The sequence below is a fragment of the Dendrobates tinctorius genome, unplaced genomic scaffold, assembly GCF_039654945.1.
Source record: "Dendrobates tinctorius isolate UK_male_01 unplaced genomic scaffold, ASM3965494v1 ptg000357l, whole genome shotgun sequence".
In the NCBI taxonomy this organism is placed as follows: Eukaryota; Metazoa; Chordata; class Amphibia; order Anura; family Dendrobatidae; genus Dendrobates; species Dendrobates tinctorius.
Genome location: NW_027362023.1, coordinates 1,008,757 through 1,029,584, shown reverse-complemented (window position 1 = coordinate 1,029,584; position 20,828 = coordinate 1,008,757). Strand labels below are relative to the sequence as shown.

Genomic DNA, 20,828 nt, shown 5'->3' with positions numbered 1-20,828 from the left:
TTTGTTTAGGGGTGAATGGTGCCCACACTTGTCACTGGCAGGAATGCGCCTCTTTCTGTGCAGTGGACGCTGTCGCCTGTTGTGTGACCCCCTCATGGGCATGTAGGAATGCACATTACATACGGGCGTGGGGGGCTGCGCCCTGATCATGTGCCAGCCTGCCCCTTCTGTGACACCGGGCCTGCTCCTCCTGTGATACCGGGCCTGTCCCTCTCCTGTGATACCGGGCCTGCCCCTCTCCTGTGATACCGGGCCTGTCCCTCTCCTGTGATACCGGGCCTGTCCCTCCTGTGATGCCGGGCCTGCCCCTTCTGTGATACCGGGCCTGCCCCTCTCCTGTGATGCCGGGCCTGTCCCTCCTGCGATACCGGGCCTGCCCCTTCTGTGACACCGGGCCTGCTCCTCCTGTGATGCCGGGCCTGCCCCTCTCCTGTGATACCGGGCCTGTCCATCCTGCGATACGGGGCCTGCCCCTTCTGTGACACCGGGCCTGCTCCTCCTGTGATGCCGGGCCTGTCCCTCCTGCGATACCGGGCCTGCCCCTTCTGCGACACCGGGCCTGCTCCTCCTGCGACGCCGGGCCTGCCCCTCCTGTGATACCGGGCCTGTCCTTCTCCTGTGATACCGGGCCTGCCCCTCTCCTGTGATCCCAGGCCTGTCCCTCCTGCGATGCCGGGCCTGCCCCTCCTGCAATACCGGGCCTGCCCCTCCTGCGATACCGGGCCCGCCCCTCCTGCGATACCGGGCAGCGTAGACAGTCAGTGACGGGCTCTTGTTGGGGCTCTGCAGCACATGGGGGGTGGCCTCCACTGTTAGCCCCCACGTCCTTTGTATTAGGAGTTGACTCTTTGGGTAATTTTTTTGCAATGTGCACAAATGTGTCGTCATATTCTGCCAGGCGGTGGGCGTTGTGGGAATGGAGGGCATGCTGAGAATTTGTGGCTGGCGTCCATGTGTCTGGCGCAGCTGGTCTGAGTCTCGTGCATGGCCCGGACATCAGGGGAGAGAATGGACAGAGAGGACTCTCTTCCAGGGGGTCCATGGTGCCACTGCTGGCGAGGGTTGTGCCGGTATCTACCCGGTGCCACATCAGTAGTGCCAACATGTCAGACCATGCAAATGCAGAGACTCTTCCCTTAACCTCTTACTTCCCACAGCTGAGGGTTTGTTACTGTGTATCCAGCCTGGACATTGGTCAGGCCATCAGCCCGGCCTCCAGCCTGCTTCATCTATCTGAGGTACACATCCGGCAGCATGGGTCCAGGCTGGGCTCGTCTCTTGTCGGCCGGGACTGATGGAGCCCGTTCACACGTGGAGTTTTTTTACGCAGTATATGTGGTATGTAAAGTACAGGACCAGCACAATCACAGAGATTCCGCACCTCTCAGGCACTTGATGACGTTTTCTCCCACGCCATTGAGCCCTCCGGTGTTTTTACCAAGATGCAGCAGATCAATTTTTACTGAAAATCGCAAGTAAAAATGTGACAAATGTGCAGATTCTGTCACTGTTCAAAAAGGAAAAAAAACCTGCTGCAAAACCGCCATGTGTGAACATGCCCATACACTGACTACGGCAGGATCCCTATGACGCGGCCGGTTCAGATCCTTGGACCTGCGGTTGGGACCGACCCGTCATCCGTGATACGGGCGCACAATTCTGTCCGCAACCTCAGGGGTGTACGGAAGCATTCCCAGTCACTGATGGGAAGAGGAGGTCCTGGAAATGGTGCAAACGGCACAAATGTGACCGTGTTAGACAGCGATTGTGCTCCATCTATATAAAACCAGGACCCTCTAACCCCAGGAGGGCGGTGGGCTCGGGTGCTGGGACAGTGAACTTCTCACAATCCTGCACTCTCATGTCCCCACTGCTGTCTCTCCTCCCTCTCGCTGTCTCGCTGGGGCTGGGAATGGTACGTACAAGTGGGAGGGGAGTGGGAGACTCTCAGATGAAGAAGTAAAGTGCTCACCTCAGGGCTGGCAGGCAGACCCCACAGCAGCGGGCACAGGACCACCGCTATCCCATCTGCTGCTTAACCCTTTCTTTCCCCTGGAGTGGTGGGAGCAGGTAAGCTGTGCTATGGGATGACATTGGAGATCCATGCTGGGATTGTCAGCTCTTGGGGACAGCAGTGCTTAGCATGGTTGTGTGGAGAGGAGGGCACTCGGTGTGCAGGTGCATATGTGCAGTGTCGTATGCTGAGGCTGTGGCGCTGTACTGTGCTGTGTGTATAATGTGACCTTTGCTTCACATGTGAGCGGTGGGGAGACTGCGATCTACTCCAGTCTGTGTGTTTATACAGAGCTGGGTGTACTACTACCCCCATCATACCTAGTGTGTGATCGCGCTGGCCCCCTAACGCTATATAATGGGCTCCTTACGACGTGTCCTTCTTCTCCGCACATCTGTGGGAGTTTTGTTTGTCATGTTATGGACGTCACGGGCGGCGCCGTGGTGTGAATGATCCAGTGTTCGTGCCGTAACTTGCACTCATTCTGTAAATACTCGGCAGGTTTGCCGCATGGACACCACACGGACACTGTACGGATGCCGCACTGTCACTGCACGTACACCGTACGGACACCACACAGACACCGTACTGACGCCGCACTGACACCACATGGATGCTGAATGTACACTGCAAGGATGCTGAACTGACACCGCACAGATGCCGCACTGTCACTGCACGTACACCGTACGGACACCACACAGACACCGTACTGACGCCGCACTGACACCACATGGATGCTGAATGTACACTGCAAGGATGCTGAACTGACACCGCACAGATGCCGCATTGTCACTGCACGTACACCGTACGGACACCACACAGACACCGTACTGACACCGCACTGACACCACATGGATGCTGAATGTACACTGCAAGGATGCTGAACTGACACCGCACAGATGCCGAACTGACACTGCACGGACGCCGCATGGAACCTGCATGGTCTCTGTACCGATGCCGCAAGGACACTGCACGGACGCCACACGGACGTTGAATGTACACTGCACAAACACCACACAGATGATGAATGTACACCACACCGATGCCGCACTGACACTACACGGATGTTGCATGGACGCTGCACGGATGCTACATGTACACTGATTTATAGTGAGTGCAATGTTTTCTATTCAGAAAGGATAAAATGTGGAAGATGAATTTGTGCTGTGAAGTTTCTGCTGTCGGGCATCGCGGCCACCCCACCGTGGTCGGTTCTTGGACCTGCAGATTTTGTGCCATTTATGAGGACAGAGTACGGGTTGGCGCAGATTTGCCCGTGTGCAGTTTAGGCCACATCAGGAGCTAAGTGATGGCACATGCTGTAAAGGACTCGTATGTCATCTTTTCCGCAGCCGAATTTCTAGAAACTCAATAATGATGTTTAGTCGTGTTTATATTTCAGCAGCAAATCCGCTTTGTTAAACCATAGCGGCGAATTCCCACATTGTGGATTTTGTGCTACGACTTTCCCATCAATCACAACCAAACCTCCAAATTCAGAGGTGGGAGTTCCTGCAACCGAGAATCATTGGTTTGGTACCAAATCTGCAGCGTGGGAATCGTCGCTGACAAGGGGCGCTCCCAGTATATTACATCACGTGTGTAACCGATTTCTAAAATATTAGGACTCAATAAAAAAGAAAATTTTTATTTTAAAAAAAGTACCTTTGTGTCACCCTCACCCCGCTCCTGCATCGACCACTGGACTCCAAGACATTTGCGCTACAGTTCCTGCAGGTCACGTGACGTCGCTCGGCCATTATTCGGAGGCATACCTTTATCTGTAGTCGTGTATCACCTGGCTCCGTCTCAGACGATGCTGCACTCGGATTCATCCCCCTTACGTCGTGGTTCGCCTCGGTTCTCTCAGGTGCGGTGGCCTGGAGGGGCCACTTCTAGGCAGGCCAGCTTCTAATCCATAGGGTTACAATCTCTGGAATTTTCATAACCGTGGAGCTACGAGGAAAGGAAAAAAAATCTTGGACAATGCTAATCTTGAAATAATGGAGATGTAGGAATTAGCAGCTAATACTGTTCTCCTGATCTCGGCGCGGGCTCTCATGTGCGGTCACGGAGTCACATACTGTGTGTGCTGGGTGACCACCAATTCATCCTCAAAGACCCTGTTGTTGTATGTGACGTAGGCTGAACCCAACAACAATAGCTCGTTATATGCTCGAATTACTCAAGATAAGAGTCTGCGTTATTACAAAAGCTGAAACCTTCGTCCGTGCATCATCCGGAAATCTGGACCAGATGACAGAGGGAATTAGGCCTGCTGCGTAGCAATCATTGTGATGGTGTATGTAGCAGAGCCGGCTGTGCGCACAACACACTACAAAAGCCCTTCACTGGGACAGGACAAATGTGCTGGATCCTCAGCACCTGTAGAAAGTGCGCAGGGCTCTGTTCATACCTAGCATTGCTACAGCGCACGAGAAGTTACATCCTATCTGTACACTGCAGAATAATCAACAGGAAAAGTCACCTGCGCCGCAGCAGATGTCAAATCAGTGGTTTCTGCAGATTTTACCCTTCATAAAGCAAAAAGTAAAATCCGCAGCAAAGCCAAATTTATAAGAATTGTATGCAGATTTAGGTCGGAGTCACACTTGCGAGTGTGATGCGAGAAACTCGCGCATGTCTCTTGCATCACTCAGGACCGGAGTGTGCATGTATTTCTATGCAGCTGCACCCTCCGGTCTCAAGTGCCGGCAGCAGTGCTGGGTATTGATGCAAGAGACTCGCGCCAGTTTCTCGCATTACACTCACATGTGTGATCCCGGCCTTACTACCAAATTCACTGCAAAATCCACAACAGATTATCTGTCCATATTATGTTACAATGAGAGAAACAAACAAAAAAACTGTAAGGGTGGCCACTGTCAGGACCCCATTATCCTCTATCCCCATACCTGTAATTGTGGCCACTGTCAGGACCCCAATATCCTCTACTCCCCCAGACATGTAATTGTGGCCACTCAGGACCCCATTATCCTCTATCCCCCCAGACCTGTAATTGTGGCCACTCAAAACCACGTTATCGTCTATTCCCCCCTCAGACATGTGGCCACTCTCAGGGCCCCCTTATCCCCTCCAACGACATGGGACCTCTCTGGACCCTGTTATCCCCTATCCCCATACACGTGGCCTCTTAGAAACCCATTATCCCCTATGGCCCCATACATGTTGCCTCTCACGACCCCATTATCCCATTCATACATGTGGCCTCTTGGGACCTCATTATCTCCTATCCCCTCCTGGACATGTGACCACTCTCAGGACCCCATTATCCCCTATCCCCCCCCATACATGTGGCCTCTCAGGACCCCGTTATTCCCTATCCCCCTAGATATGTGACCTCTCAGGACCCCGTTATCCCCCTAGACATGTGGCCTTTCAGGACCCCATTAACCTCTATGTGCCCCTCAGACATGTGGCCTCCTGGACCCCATTATCCCCTCACCTCCCCCATACATGTGGTCAGTCAGGACCTCGTTATCCCTTATCCCACCCATACATGTGGCCACTCAGGACCTCGTCATTCCCTATCCCCCGGAGACATGTGGCCTCTCAGGACCCAGTTATCCCCTATGCCCCACTATACATGTGGCCTCAGGACCCCGTTATCTCCCCTAGACATAGAATAGAACCCAGGACCTCATTATCCCCTATCCCTCCCATACATGTGCCCTCTCAGGACCCCATTATCCCCTATCCCCGCATACATGTGGCCACTCTCATTACTCCATGGTCTCCAGTGTTTTGGGTTGCTTTCGCCCCACCGCCTGTCATTAATCATGGCGCTCGTCCGCTGGCCCTGCTCTCTGTTCCGCATTAATCTTTCCTTTTTACTGATCGTGTTTTATATTGTGCTAATAAAGAAGGGTTACAGTAATGGCTGGATGGCCGCCAGCGCCCGCTACACTTCACCAGGACATCAAAAGGGGAATCTCACTTTGAAACTTATATTGAGATTTCTTCAAAAGCCGCAGTTCTCCATCTGCCGCCCTCGTTATCTGCAAGTGGCGGAGTAAACACTGGTCTTTATGCTACTGGATCCCAAACGTAGGCGGGCTATCTCCCCATCCCCCGCCCGCCCGCCGCAGGGGCCCGTGTCACCTTATACCTGTGATCCCAGTCCTGTCGTTTCCCACCTGCCTCCATGATACAAGCTTCCCCGGTAGCTTGTGGAATATAATGGCGGCTGGTCATTGGCTCCGCACACCTACGTTCCTTTATCATGGTCGCCCTATAAATCCCAGAACCTGCTCATCTTGTACCGTCCATTACACCTGACGCCCGCCGTCCTCTGAGAGGAACCCTGTGGTCATGCGGCAACCATTGCCGGCTCACCTTCTGTGCCAAATTCATCAAAATGGAGCAAAATATTTCATAAATTTGCTACAAACTAGCAGATGCTTTCTTTTTTTTCGGCTCTTTTGCATCTTCTTTGAGTAAAGTGTTGCACAAATGTTTTAATACATTTTAAAATGTTGCAAATGAATCTTCAATAGCGAAAAAATTGATTTGGAGAATAAAAAAGCAAAAAAAAAAAAAAGAAAAAGTCGTAAAATTGGTGAAAAATTACAATGTATCTGGCACAAAAATAAAAATTCATAAATGCCAAACGTTTAATTAATAAAAGGGTGATAGGGCCTAAAGCTGGTTATAAATAAGCTCGGCTGCAGCCTGCAGTGTAAAGTATGACGGTTTTGATTTTGGGAGTTTCAGCTGTGTTAGTAATGCCCTCATGTTATATGGTGGGCACATGAGGTGCAACCTGCAGGTGACGGTGGGATCGCGAGGACTCCTGCTCGTCCGGTGGATCCCATCGTGTGTGGTATGGCTTTGGCACATCGGTGTATGTAGGGAAGCAGGTGATCGCCCCAGTAAGACGACGACCATGTTGTGTTCCCGGGGGAATCCTGGCTGGAGAGTGTCCAGGGATGTGTTGTGATGAGGAGGACCCTGGCTCGGGGCCACACGCAGATACGAGAGGCTCGTGCTGGAGACGGTGTAATAGCGGGGGAGGCTTCTGGCAGGAAATAATGAAGCAATGCTCTTCTGGCTCTGTGATGATGGCCGTCTTATATCTTGCAGATTGCCTGCACCTGCAAGATGAAAGTTTTCTGCAGTCACCTGCTGATCAGCGCTTTACTGTGCTGGGGCGTCAAAGGGAACAGTACGGTGACCCCGCGCCTGAAGCTGTCCTATCACGGTGAGTACGGTGACCCCGCGCCTGAAGCTGTCCTATCACGGTGTGTACGGTGACCCCGCGCCTGAAGCTGTCCTATCACGGTGAGTACGGTGATCCCGCGCCTGAAGCTGTCCTATCACGGAGAGTACAGTGACCCCGCGCCTGAAGCTGTCCTATCACGGTGAGTACGGTGACCACGCGCCTGAAGCTGTCTTATCACGGTGAGTACGGTGACCCCGCGCCTGAAGCTGTCCTATCACGGTGAGTACGGTGACCCCGCACCTGAAGCTGTCCTATCACGGTGAGTACGGTGACCCCGCACCTGAAGCTGTCTTATCACGGTGAGTACGGTGACCCCGCGCCTGAAGCTGTCCTATCACGGTGAGTACGGTGACCCCGCGCCTGAAGCTGTCCTATCACGGTGAGTACGGTGACCCCGCGCCTGAAGCTGTCCTATCACAGTGAGTACGGTGATCCCGCACCTGAAGCGGTCCTATCACGGCGAGTACGGTGACCCCGCTCCTGAAGCTGTCCTATCACGGTGAGTACGGGGATCCCACGCCTGAAGCTGTCTTATCACGGTGAGTACGGTGACCCCGTGCCTGAAGCTGTCCTATCACGGTGAGCACAGTGATCCTGCGCCTGAAGCGGTCCTATAAGGGTGAGCACAGTGATCCCGCGCCTGAAGCGGTCCTATCACGGTGAGCACAGTGATCCCGCGCCTGAAGCTGTCCTATCACGGTGAGTACGGTGACTCCGCACCTGAGGCAGTCCTATCACAGTGAGTACGGTGACCCTGCGCCTGAAGCTGTCCTATCACAGTGAGTACGGTGACCTCGCGCCTGAAGCTGTCCTATCACAGTGAGTACGGTGACCTCGCGCCTGAAGCTGTCCTATCACAGTGAGTACGGTGACCTCGCGCCTGAAGCTGTCCTATCACGGTGAGTACGGTGACTCCGCACCTGAGGCCGTCGTATCACGGTGAGTACGGTGACCCCGCGCCTGAAGCTGTCCTATCACAGTGAGTACGGTGACCCCGTGCCTGAAGCTGTCCTATCACGGTGAGTACGGTGACCCCGTGCCTGAAGCTGTCCTATCACAGTGAGTACGGTGACCCCGCGCCTGAAGCTGTCCTATCACAGTGAGTACGGTGACTGTTGCACACTACATGCGTCATTCTTAGTTATCCCTGGGAAAGTCGGTGACCGTGGGAATGCCAACGCTGGTCACGCCGGGTGTCTCCGGGTTCTTCCAGGGTTTAGCAGTGCGCCAGACGAGGGCGACATCAGGACTTACACTTCCTTTAGAATTTTCCTTTCTACTCTCCCTCTTAGCGGATCACGTCTGTCTGTTTGCTCTTTGGGTGAGTGGCTGTATAGGGAGGTCCGCCATTCATCTTGTTGAGAGCACTGATGCAGTAATAGGGGGATATAAAGCACCATCATGAAAGACACTCTGCCCACAGCCCACGCACACTTGACCTCTGACCTTTAAATGACTTTTGGGGAAAGACTATTGCCTGTGAGGTTGGGCACTGATGCCGGGGACGGGCGCCTGGTTATCCACTGACCCCACAGAGGCAATGTAGGAAAAACATCCTCCATTTGTCTGGTGCATTTATTGTAAATGCGGGAAGATCTCCCCATGTAGATGGGGGCTGCGATGACCCCGGTCTACAAAATATACCGCACGATGGGGAATGGGAAGGTTTATTTGATGACACCTTGTGGGACGGAGCTGCTGCGCTACTTCTTACTTTATCTTGTGGTATTCTGCCAGGTATCGGCTAGGATGGAGGAGAATGGCCGCTCTCCTTCCTCCATCCGGCAACACAGACTAGGAAACCGGTGCGACTGCATCAGGGTCTATCCAGACCTGGAGGTGACTGCAGCTCTGGAGGTGACTGGAGGATAAGACACGATGTAACAGCAGAATAGTGACCTCAGCTCTGGAGATGACTGGAGGATAAGACATGATGTAACAGCAGAATAGTGACCTCAGCTCTGGAGATGACTGGAGGATAAGACATGATGTAACAGCAGAATAGTGACCTCAGCTCTGGAGGTGACTGGAGGATAAGACATGATGTAACAGCAGAATAGTGAGTGCAGCTCTGGAGGTGACTGGAGGATAAGACATGATGTAACAGCAGAATAGTGAGTGCAGCTCTGGAGGTGACTGAATTATAAGCCGTGATGTAACAGCAGCTCTGTAGGATAAGACCCGATGTGACTGCAGCTCTGGATGTGACTGGAGTATAGTAATATTCCCTCAGACCCATGGCTCATGATGCCTTTGTACACTGATATAATTAACCCTGTGATTTTCTGTGTCCCCCAGATCTGTCTCTCCACGGTCTGCGCACGTACACCATCAATCGCTCCTGCTGCTTCGATGCGCTGCTGCTGGATGAGGAGCGCAGCCGCCTGTTCGTGGGGGGTAAGAATTACCTGGTGTCGCTGAGTCTGGATAACATCACACAGAACGAGCTGCTGGTAAGATCCACTGGCTTCATTATTACCAGTGATCTATGAATGTATAGATGCCCCACATGTGGCAATATGATGCCGGCTGTGCCGCCATGTCATGTGTTGCTCGGTTTGGAGAACAGCGCTGTGTGACCGAGGCAGATGTTAGACTCCCCAGCTCATCGCACATGTGCTGCAGCGGTCATCACTGATGTGTAATAATGTGACCTTTCATTCCCCGCAGATTCCATGGCACGCGCCCGTAGAGTGGAGGGAAGAGTGCAACTGGGCAGGAAAGGACATTAATGTGAGTGCTCATGCATCGGCGCCCCCTACTGGGAGAATATATTCTGTGGGTTACCAGATGTGGGATCTTCTATAACTCAGCGCTGTCAACCCCCCCCCCCCCTCCAGATATTAGTATCCGTATCATCACTGGTGAATCAGACGTCTACCATTTATGCACATAAAGCTGAATCATCCGATCATATGAAGCTCTGCAACTTCCTCGCACTTTTTTATTAAGATGTTTTCACCGTTTTCAACGACTCTGCTGTCAGAATCATAGAATCGTAGAGTTGGAAGGGACTCGCGGGGTCCTCATGTCCAACCCCCTGCTCAAAGCAGGAGTCACTAAATCATCCCAGACAGATGTCTGTCCAGCCTCTGTTTGAAGACTTCCATTGAAGGAGAACTCACCACTTCTCGTGGCAGCCTGTTCCACTCATTGATCACCCTCACTGTCAAAAAGTTTTTTCTAATATCTAGTCTGTGTCTCCTCCCATTCAGTTTCATCCCATTGCTTCTAGTCTTTCCTTGTGCAAATGAGAGTAAAGTTGAACCTTCTACAATGTGACAGCCCTTTAGATATTTGTAGACAGCTATTAAGTCTCCTCTCAGTCTTCTCTTTTGCAGCTAAACATTCCCAGATCCTTTCACCGTTCCTCGTACGACATACTTCGCAGTCCGCCTATCATCATCGTTGCTCTTCTCTGAACTTGCTCCAGTTTGTTGATGTCTTTTTTAAAATGTGGTGCCCAAAACTGGACACAATATTCCAGATGAGGTCTGACCAAAGAGTAGTAGAGGGCAATAATGACTTCACGTGATTTAGACTGTATGCTTCTGTTCATACATCCCAGAACTGTATTTGCCTTTTTTGCTGCTGCATCACACTGTTGACTCATGTTCTGTCTGTGATCTATTAGTATACCCAAGTCTTTTTCACACGTGCTGTTGCTTAGTTCTATTCCTCCCATTCCATGTAATTTTTGTTTTTCTTGCCCAGATGTAGAATCTTGCATTTCTCCCTGTTAAATACCATTCTATTAGTCGCTGCCCATTTTTAAAGCTTATCTAGGTCCTTCTGAATCATCTCTCTGTCTTCTCTAGTGTTAGCTCTCCCTCCTAGCTTTGCATCGTCTGCAAATTTGATTAGTTAACCTTCAGTTCCTTTATCTAGATCATTTATAAAAATGTTGAACACTGGGGCCAGGACAGAGCCTTGTGGTACCCCACTTGAAACACGGGGCCAGGATCGAGCCTTGTGGTACCCCACTTGAAACACGGGGCCAGGATCGAGCCTTCTGGTACCCCAAGGAACCAATTATTGCTGATATCCAAACGCTAAAAACTGTCCTGATCCTGAGTTTTCTGCAATAACCCGGCTCTGACAGCAAGCGAAGACCTTGAAACGTAATGGAAACTAAATGCCCATTGAAGGTTTCAGAGCTTCTCATTACACGTAACTCCTTTGCTCCACTTTTGCCGGTAACAAAGATTTAAACTCCAGGTTATATGAGGCAACACTTATCAAGTCCTGCGCTGCCACCCGAGCGGCTCACACGCCATCTTCCAGCATGCTCGGCGGTCTGTTTACTTTCTGGGCCATTAATGGGTTCAGTGGGTTAAAGTGCATTTGATTAAATAAAGGTGCAGGCGATGGAAGGATGTGAGTCCCATCTAGGACAGCAGGTCCCAGCTCGGAGGTTAGATTGGATATAGGAGAAGCTATGGGCGGCAATGGCTCCTGCCTCTTACACATCCCTGGCAATGGCCAAAGCAACGCCAGGAATAGGCATTCCCCCTCGATGCCGGTGTCCCTCCTCAATGCCCGCGTCCCCCCCCCCTCGATGCCGGCACCCCCCTCGATGCCTTTGTCCCCCCTCGATGCCAGCGTCCTCCATCGATGCCGGAGGTAGTACTTGGTATGGAGAGAAGCCCTCAGCACCCTGCATGGGCTGAGCATTCAAGGTCACGTATGGGGGGGGGTGTCTGTGATTTAGTGCATTCCAGCTTGAAGGTGTGACTCCCCCTCCTCTCTTAATCAGTGAGGTCCTTTCCATGTGTGAGTTATGCCAGTGATCTGTAAGACATGTGGGAGGGACGCGCTCGCTCTATATGGCACCAGCTGGCTCTCTGGGCTGTAAATTGTCATTTTCTACAAGTTGTGACATTGCAGCCTCATTCCATTTTTCCTCTTGCAGCTGGAATGTATGAACTATGTGAAAGTCCTGCAGCTATATAACCGCACTCACCTGTTCACCTGTGGGACGGGCGCGTTTCACCCGGTCTGTGGCTTCCTGCACGTGGGACAAAGAGCTGATGTAAGTAGCCATATTTGTGGAGTCAGCGCCTGCGCCTGTAATGAAGAGATGCAGACGTGTTACTCCAGGACATTGGGAGCCACATTCATTTGTAGCATTAACACCAGAAGGAGAAGAGACAAAGGACGACCACGGCCGCGCCGCCGTTCTGTGCAGCTACAGTGGACGCTGTTAATGTGCATCGTCTTCTCTGCAGGACGCAGTGTTTAAGCTGGACACCAAGAGGCTGGAGGACGGGAAGGGACGCTGCCCGTATGACCCCAAACATGCTGCGGCCGCCATACTTGTGGGTGAGAAGAAATTAATCTGACTCCTCAGAAATGTCATTTATCATCTGTAATGATCTATAAAGCCCCACACGGTGCACGCACTGCGGACCATATCTCACAGAATGGTGCCTGGCCCCCCAGGACCCCCGCAGGAAGGGCCACACATTGTGTGATCACCCCCACATATACGAGCCAACCCACTACATACAGTAACATGATACGTTCCCTGTATACAGCCAGTACACGCCCGTATACTCTGCACCTTGCTATTATATACATTCAGCGTAAGGCTATATACACCATGTACAACCCCCGCTACAGAAATACTGTATATACATAGCATTGATTCATGCTTTTAGGTGGGCATTAGGCAGTGTTCACACAGGTGCAGATTTTATTGCTTTCATAAAACTATGAGGAATTCAAAACCAAAACAGAAACAAAACCAGTCTCTTCTGGGCACAAAGGTAACGCAGCCAATAACCACATATATATATATATATATATATATATATATATATATATATATATATATCAGTGCAGATCATCCCAACAGAGCACAGTCCTTTCTCCAAGAGCAGGCTTCATGCACAGAAAAGGCAGAACCCCAGTATCTGTATCACCTTCAGCGCCAAACAGAAGTGTTCAACTCCGGCTACAGCTCACGCTGAACAGGCTGCAGTTTCCACACACAGACTGCTCATCTTTCCTAGCTGACCCGTGCAGTCTCCATTCAGAGTGACTCCGCTATGTCTCCCAGCTACAGCTCACATTTTAGCTGGTCACTCACCAGCTTCAACACACTTAACCCTGCATCATCCAGCAGACTGGCATCTAGTGACCACAGGCCCTGGTTCTAGTAAAAAACTGGGCAGGTGCATCTGATAAACTCCTGGAGAGCTAGGACTTAACCCTGTCCTGCCTGGCTCTGCTAGAATACATACACAGATACAGTGCAGAGTATATATAAAGCAAAACTGTACAAAGTATACAGACATAATATATACACTCTGCACTGTATCCCCTACACACGGTCAAAATTGTTGGTACCCCTCGTTTAATGACAAACACCCACAGTGGTCACAGAAATAATTTGAATCTGACAAAAGTAATAATCAAAAATCTATGAAAATGAACAAGTGAAAGTCAGACATTGCTTTTCAGCCATGCGTCCACAGAATTTTAATAAAGTAAAACTCATGAAATCGGCCTGGACAGAAATGATGGCACCCCTGAAAATAATGTGACAGAAGGGACATGTTACATCGCGATGTGTCCACTAATTATCATCACAGGGGTCTACAATCCTGGAGTCAGTGAGCGGCCGGTATAGAGGCTACAGATCCTCACTCTGCTGTGTGGTGACATGGTGTGTATCACACTCAGCATGGACCAGAGGAAGCGAAGGAAAGAGTTGTCTCAGGAGAGTAGAAAGAAAATTATAGGCAAACATGTTACAGGTAAAAGTTATAAGACCATCTCCAAGCAGCTCGATGTTCCTGTGACTACAGCTGCACATATTATTCAGAAGTGTAAGCTCCATGGGACTGTAGCCGACCTCCCTGGACGTGGCCGCAGGAGGAAAACTGATGACAAATCAAAGAGACGGATAATACGAATGGTAACAGAAGAACCCAGAAAAACTTCTAAACAGATTAAAGGTGAACTTCAAGCTCAAGGAACATCAGTGTCAGATCGCACCATCCGGCATTGTATGAGCCAAAGTGGACTTCATAGGAGACGACCAAGGAGGACACCATTGTTGGAAAAAAATCATAAAAAAAGCCAGACTACATGTTGACAAGCCACAAAGCTTCTGGGAGAATGTCCTATGGACAGATGAGACAAAAGTGGAACTTTTTGGCAAGCCACATCAGCTCTATGTTCACAGATGGAAAAATGAAGCATATCAAGAAAAGAACACTGTCCCTACTGTGAAACATGGAGAAGGCTCTGTTATGTTCTGGAGCTGCTTTGCTGCATCTGGCACAGGGTGTCTAGAATCTGTGCAGGATACAATGAAATCTCAAGACTATCAAGGGATTCTAGAAAGAAATATGCTGCCCAGTGTCAGAAAGCTTGGTCTCAGTCACAGGTCATGGGTCCTGCAACAGGATAATGACCCAAAACACACAGCTAAAAACACCCAAGAATGGCTAAGAGGAAACAGTTGGACTACACACACATATTTTATATATATATAATAATAATAATAATAAATTTTATTTTTATAGCGCCGACATATTCCGCAGCACTTTACATTTCAGAGGGGATTTGTACAGACAATAGACATTACAGCATAACAATAATCACATACAGTAGATTATAACAAATAACAAGAGGAGTGAGGGCCCTGCTCGCAAGCTTACAGTCTATGAGGAAAGAGGTAGACACGAAAGGTGGGTGGTAACAGTTGCTCTGATTGTATGGACCAGCCATAATGTTAAGTGTGTAACAGTACAGACACAGAGGGCTAATGGATGCATAAAGCATGTGGGAACATGATGCTGGGAACCTGGTTATGGTAAAACTTTTGGCTCTGCCACACAGGGATAGGTTAGGTTAATGTGTTGAGGCGATAGGCCAGTCTGAATAAATGCGTTTTCAGGACATGCTTAAAATTGTGGGGATTGGGGACTAATCGTATTGACCTGGGAAGTGCATTCCAAAGAATTGGCGCGGCACGTGTAAAGTCTTGGAGACGGGAGTGGGAGGTTCTGACTATTGAGGATACTAACCTCAGGTCATCAGCAGAACGGAGGGCGCGGGTAGGGTGGTATACTGAAACAAGGGAGGAGATGTAGGGTGGTGCTGAGCCATGGAGGGCTTTGTGGGTGAGGGTAATAAGTTTAGACTGAATTCTGGAGTGGATGGGTAGCCAGTGTAATGACTGGCACAAGGTAGAGGCATCGGTGTAACGATTGGTGAGGAATATGATCCTGGCTGCAGCATTCAAGACAGATTGGAGAGGGGAGAGTTTGGTAAGAGGGAGACCGATTAGAAGAGAGTTACAATAGTCGAGACGAGAATGAATAAGAGAAACAGTAAGAGTTTTTGCAGAGTCAAAAGTAAGAAAAGGTCGAATTCTAGAAATGTTTTTGAGGTGCAGATGACAAGAGCGAGCCAGTGATCGAATGTGGGGGGCAAAGGAAAGCTCGGAATCAAGTATGACCCCAAGACAGCGGGCATGTTGCTGGGGAGTAATAGTGGAACCACACACAGAAATAGCAATGTCGGGTATAGGTACATTAGTAGCGGGAGGAAACACAAGGAGTTCAGTCTTTGACAGGTTCAGTTTCAGATATAGTGAGGACATGATATTAGACACAGCGTTTAGACAATCGCCAGTGTTTTCTAGAAAGGCTGGCGTGATGTCAGGAGAAGAAGTGTATAATTGGGTGTCATCAGCATAGAGATGGTACTGGAAACCAAATCTACTGATTGTTTGACCAATAGGGGCAGTGTACAAGGAGAAGAGGAGGGGGCCTAGAACCGATCTTTAAGGAACCCCAACAGTAAGGGGAAGGTGAGAGGAGGAGGAACCGGCAAAAGAAACAGTAAAGGAGCGGTCGGAGAGATAGGAGGAGAACCAGGAGAGAACGGTGTCCTTGAGGCCAATGGAGGGGAGCATAGTGAGGAGGAGCTGATGATCCACAGTGTCGAATATATATCTATATATATATATATATATATCTCTACACACTCTGCAGTGTATCCCCTATATACATGCAGTACATTACTATAATATATATATATATATATATATATATATATATATATATATATATATATATATATATATATATATACACACACACTCTGCACTGTATCCCCTATATACATTTGTGCTCAAAAGTTTACATACCCCGGCAGAATTTTTGCTTTCTTGGCCTTTTTCAGAGAATATGACTGATAGCACCAAACCTTTTTCTCCACTCATGGTCAGTGGTTGGGTGAAGCATCATAATGGCAACACAAAACATCCAAATGACCCCGATCAAAAGTTCACATACCCTATTCCTTAATACTGTGTATTGCCCCCTCTAACATCAATGACAGCTTGAAGTCTTTTGTGGTAGTTGTGGATGAGGTTCTTTATTTTCTCAGCTGGTATTGCTGCCCACTCTTCTTGGCAAAAGGCCTCCAGTTCCTGTAAATTCCTGGACTGTCTAGCATGAACTGCAGCTTGAGATCTCCCCAGCGTGGCTCAATGATATTGAGGTCAGGAGACTGAGATGGCCACTCCAGAGCCTTCACTGTGTTCTGCTGTAGCCAATGACAGGTAAACTTGGCCTTGTGTTTTGGATCAATGTCATTTTGGAACGTCCAAGTACGTCCCATGCGCAGCTTCCGGGCTGACGATTGCAAATTTGCCTCCAATATTTGCTGATAACGTGCTGCATTCATCATTCCTTTAATTTTGACCAAGTTTCCTGTGCTTTTGTAGCTCACACATCCCCAAAACATCAGCGATCCACCTCTGTGCTTTACAGTAGGAATGGTGTTTCTTTCATCATAGGCCTTGTTGACCTCTCTCTAAATGTAACACGTTTGTGGCCAAAAAGTACAATTTCGGTCTCATCACTCCATTTTTCCTTGTTCCAGAAGTTTTGAGGCTTGTCTCTGTGCTGTTTTGTGCATTTTAGACGAGATACTTTGTGGCATTTACACAGTAATGGCTTTCTTCTGGCAACTCGACCATGCAGCCCATTTTTCTTCAAGTGCCTCTTTATTGTGCATCTTGAAACAGCCACACCGCTAGTTTTCAGTGAGTCCAGTATTTCAGCTGATGTTATTTGTGGAGTTTTCTTTCCATCCCGAATAATTATCCTGGCAGTTGTGGATGAAATTTGTGTTGGTCTACTTGACCGTGGACTTGTTTTTACAGAGCCCCTGATTTTCCATTTGTTAATCACAGTTTGAACGCTGCTGACTGGCATTATTAATTCCTTGGATATCTTTTTGTATCCCTTTCCTGTTTTATACAGTTCAACTACCTTTTCCCGTAGATCTGTTGACAATTCTTTTGCTTTCCCCATGTCTCACAATTCAGAAATGTCAGTGGCTGGATGAAAGATGCAAGAGTCTGTCTGGATCCCAGAAACTCACTCAGCTTTTATGCACACATACTGATTACAAGCAAACAGGTCACAGGGGAGGATGTTATCTTTAGTAGCCACTCAAACCCATTTGTGTCAACTTCTGTGCATGTTATCAGGCCAAAATCACCAGGGTATGTGAACTTTTGCACAGGGTCATTTGGATGTTTTGGGTTGTCATTATATTTTAAAAAGAGAAAACACAGTAGTTTGACAATAAATGGCTTCACCCAACCACTAACCATGAGTGGAGAAAAAGTTTTGGTGTTATCATTCATATTCTCTGAAAAAAAGGCAAAGAAAGCAAAAATTCTGCCGGGGTATGTAAACTTTTGAGCACAACAGTACATGTAGTACATTACTATGATATATACTGTGCACTGTATCCCCTATATACATGTAGCACACGGCTATAATATATACCTGACCAGACCACCAATCACAGCAACCTGACAAAAGCCGGAATCAGGAAGATGGTAGACGAGGGGCAGGAGAGGTACATAAGTGACTGGAAGAACGACATCATCAGCTCACAGAAACTGACCATGTACCAGAGTCTACAGAGAGACTACAGACTGGCCCCATACCTGGAGAAACTCCCGGACCCCAGAGACCGCAAGATCCTGAGCCGGTATAGACTCAGTGCCCACAGTCTGGCCATCGAATCCGGCCGACACAGGCAGAGCTACAAGCCCAGGGAGGAAAGACTATGCCAACACTGTGACCAGGAGGATGAGACCCACTTCCTGCTACACTGCTCCAAATACTCAGCAGTGAGGGACACTCACTTCAGGAGACTCTCACATCTCTTCCCGGATTTCACCACCATGAAGGAGGAAGAGAAAACCTATATCCTGCTGGGGGAAGACGAGAGAGCAGTGGAGATAGCAGCACAATATGTGAGCGAATTTGAGAAAGAGAACTATATGCCATGGACTTCTATAGCCCCCATCCTGGATCTGCCCCATCCCCCCCCTTCACCTTCCCTATGCCATGGACTTCTCTAGCCCCCACCCTAGATCTGCCCCATTCACCTTCCCTATGCCATGGACTTCTATAGCCCCCACCCTGGATCTGCCCCATGCCCCCCATTCACCTTCCCTATGCCATGGACTTCTATAGCCCCATCCTGGATCTGCCCCATCCCCCTCATCCACCTTCCCTATGCCATGGACTTCTATAGCCCCCACCCTGGATCTGCCCCATCCCCCCATTCACCTCCCATATGCCATGGACGTTTATGGCCCCCACCCTGGATCTGCCCCCATCCCCCCATTCACCTCCCATATGCCATGGACTTCAATAGCCCCCACCCTGGATCTGCCCCATCCCCCCATTCACCTTCCCTATGCCATGGACTTCTATGGCCCCCATCCTGGATCTGCCCCATCCCCCCATTCACCTTCCCTATGCCATGGACTTCTATAGCCCCCATCCTGGATCTGCCCCATGCCCCCCCATTCGCCTTCCCTATGCCATGGACTTCGATGGCCCCCACACTGGATCTGCCCCCATCCCCCCCATCCACCTTCCCTATGCCATAGACTTCTATAGCCCCCACCCTGGATCTGCCCCATCTCCCTTCCCTATGCCATGGACATCTACAGCCTCATCCTGGATCTGCCCCATCCCCCCCATTCACCTTCCCTATGCCATGGACTTCTATGGCCCCCACCCTGGATCTGCCCCATCCCCCCATTCACCTTCCCTATGCCATGGACTTCTATGGCCCCCACCCTGCATCTGCCCCATCCCCCCATTCACCTTCCCTATGCCATGGACTTCTATAGCCCCCACCCTGGATCTGCCCCATCCCCCTTCCCTATGCCATGGACATCTATAGCCTCATCCTGGATCTGCCCCATCCCCCCCATTCACCTTCCCTATGCCATGGACTTCTATGGCCCCCACCCTGGATCTGCCCCATCCCCCCATTCACCTTCCCTATGCCATGGACTTCTATGGCCCCCACCCTGCATCTGCCCCATCCCCCCATTCACCTTCCATATGCCATGGACTTCTATGGCCCCCACCCTGGATCTGCCCCATCCCCCCATTCACCTTCCCTATGCCATGGACTTCTATGGCCCCCACCCTGCATCTGCCCCATCCCCCCATCCACCTTCCCTATGCCATGGACTTCTATAGCCCCACCCTGGATCTGCCCCCATCCACCTTTCCTACAGCCCCTACCCGACATCCCTACAGTCCCTATCCCTATTCCCTTTTGTACACTTGCTTTGGCAAAACTAATATGAATTTAGTCCTGCCAATAAAGCTTCTTTGAATTTGAATATACTCTGCACTGTATCCCCTATATACATGTAGCACATGACTATGATATATACTCTGCACTGTATCCCCTATATACATGTAGCACATGATTATGATATATACTCTGCATTGTATCCCCTATATACATGAAGCACATGACTATGATATATATTCTGCACTGTATCCCCTATATACATGTAGCACATGATTATGATATATACTCTGCACTGTATCCCCTATATACATGTAGCACATGACTATGATATATACTCTGCAGTGTATCCCCTATATAAATGTAGCACATGACTATAATATATACTCTGCACTGTATCCCCTATATACATGTAGCACATGACTGATATATACTCTGCGCTGTATCCCCTATATACATGTAGCACATGACTATGATATATGCTCTGCACTGTATCCCCTATATACATGTAGCACATGATTATGATATATACTCTGCACTGTATCCCCTATATACATGTAGCACATGACTATGATATATACTCTGCACTGTATCCCCTATATACATGTAGCACATGACTATGATATATACTCTGCACTGTATCCCCTATATACATGTAGCACATGACTATGATATATACTCTGCACTGTATCCCCTATATACATGTAGCACATGACTATAATATATACTCTGCACTGTATCCCCTATATACATGTAGCACATGACTATGATATATACTCTGCACTGTATCCCCTATATACATGTAGCACATGATTATGATATATACTCTGCACTGTATCCCCTATATACATGTAGCACATGACTGATATATACTCTGCACTGTATCCCCTATATACATGTAGCACATGATTATGATATATACTCTGCACTGTATCCCCTATATACATATAGCACATGACTATAATA

General features: G+C 49.3%; 1 protein-coding gene across 1 annotated transcript in view; it reads left to right on the top strand.

Annotated features, from left to right (window-relative positions):
• Window positions 1-394: 394 nt before the first annotated feature.
• The window catches only part of SEMA3B (semaphorin 3B), a 36,455-nt gene continuing 16,021 nt past the window's right edge, over window positions 395-20,828 (top strand). The window contains exons 1-6 of the mRNA XM_073562556.1: window positions 395-2,070; window positions 7,118-7,235; window positions 9,555-9,709; window positions 9,927-9,989; window positions 12,169-12,288; window positions 12,485-12,578. Coding sequence (XP_073418657.1) covers window positions 7,136-7,235; window positions 9,555-9,709; window positions 9,927-9,989; window positions 12,169-12,288; window positions 12,485-12,578 — 532 coding nt within the window. The 5' untranslated portion in view covers window positions 395-2,070; window positions 7,118-7,135. The remainder of the gene's footprint in view (window positions 2,071-7,117; window positions 7,236-9,554; window positions 9,710-9,926; window positions 9,990-12,168; window positions 12,289-12,484; window positions 12,579-20,828) is intronic.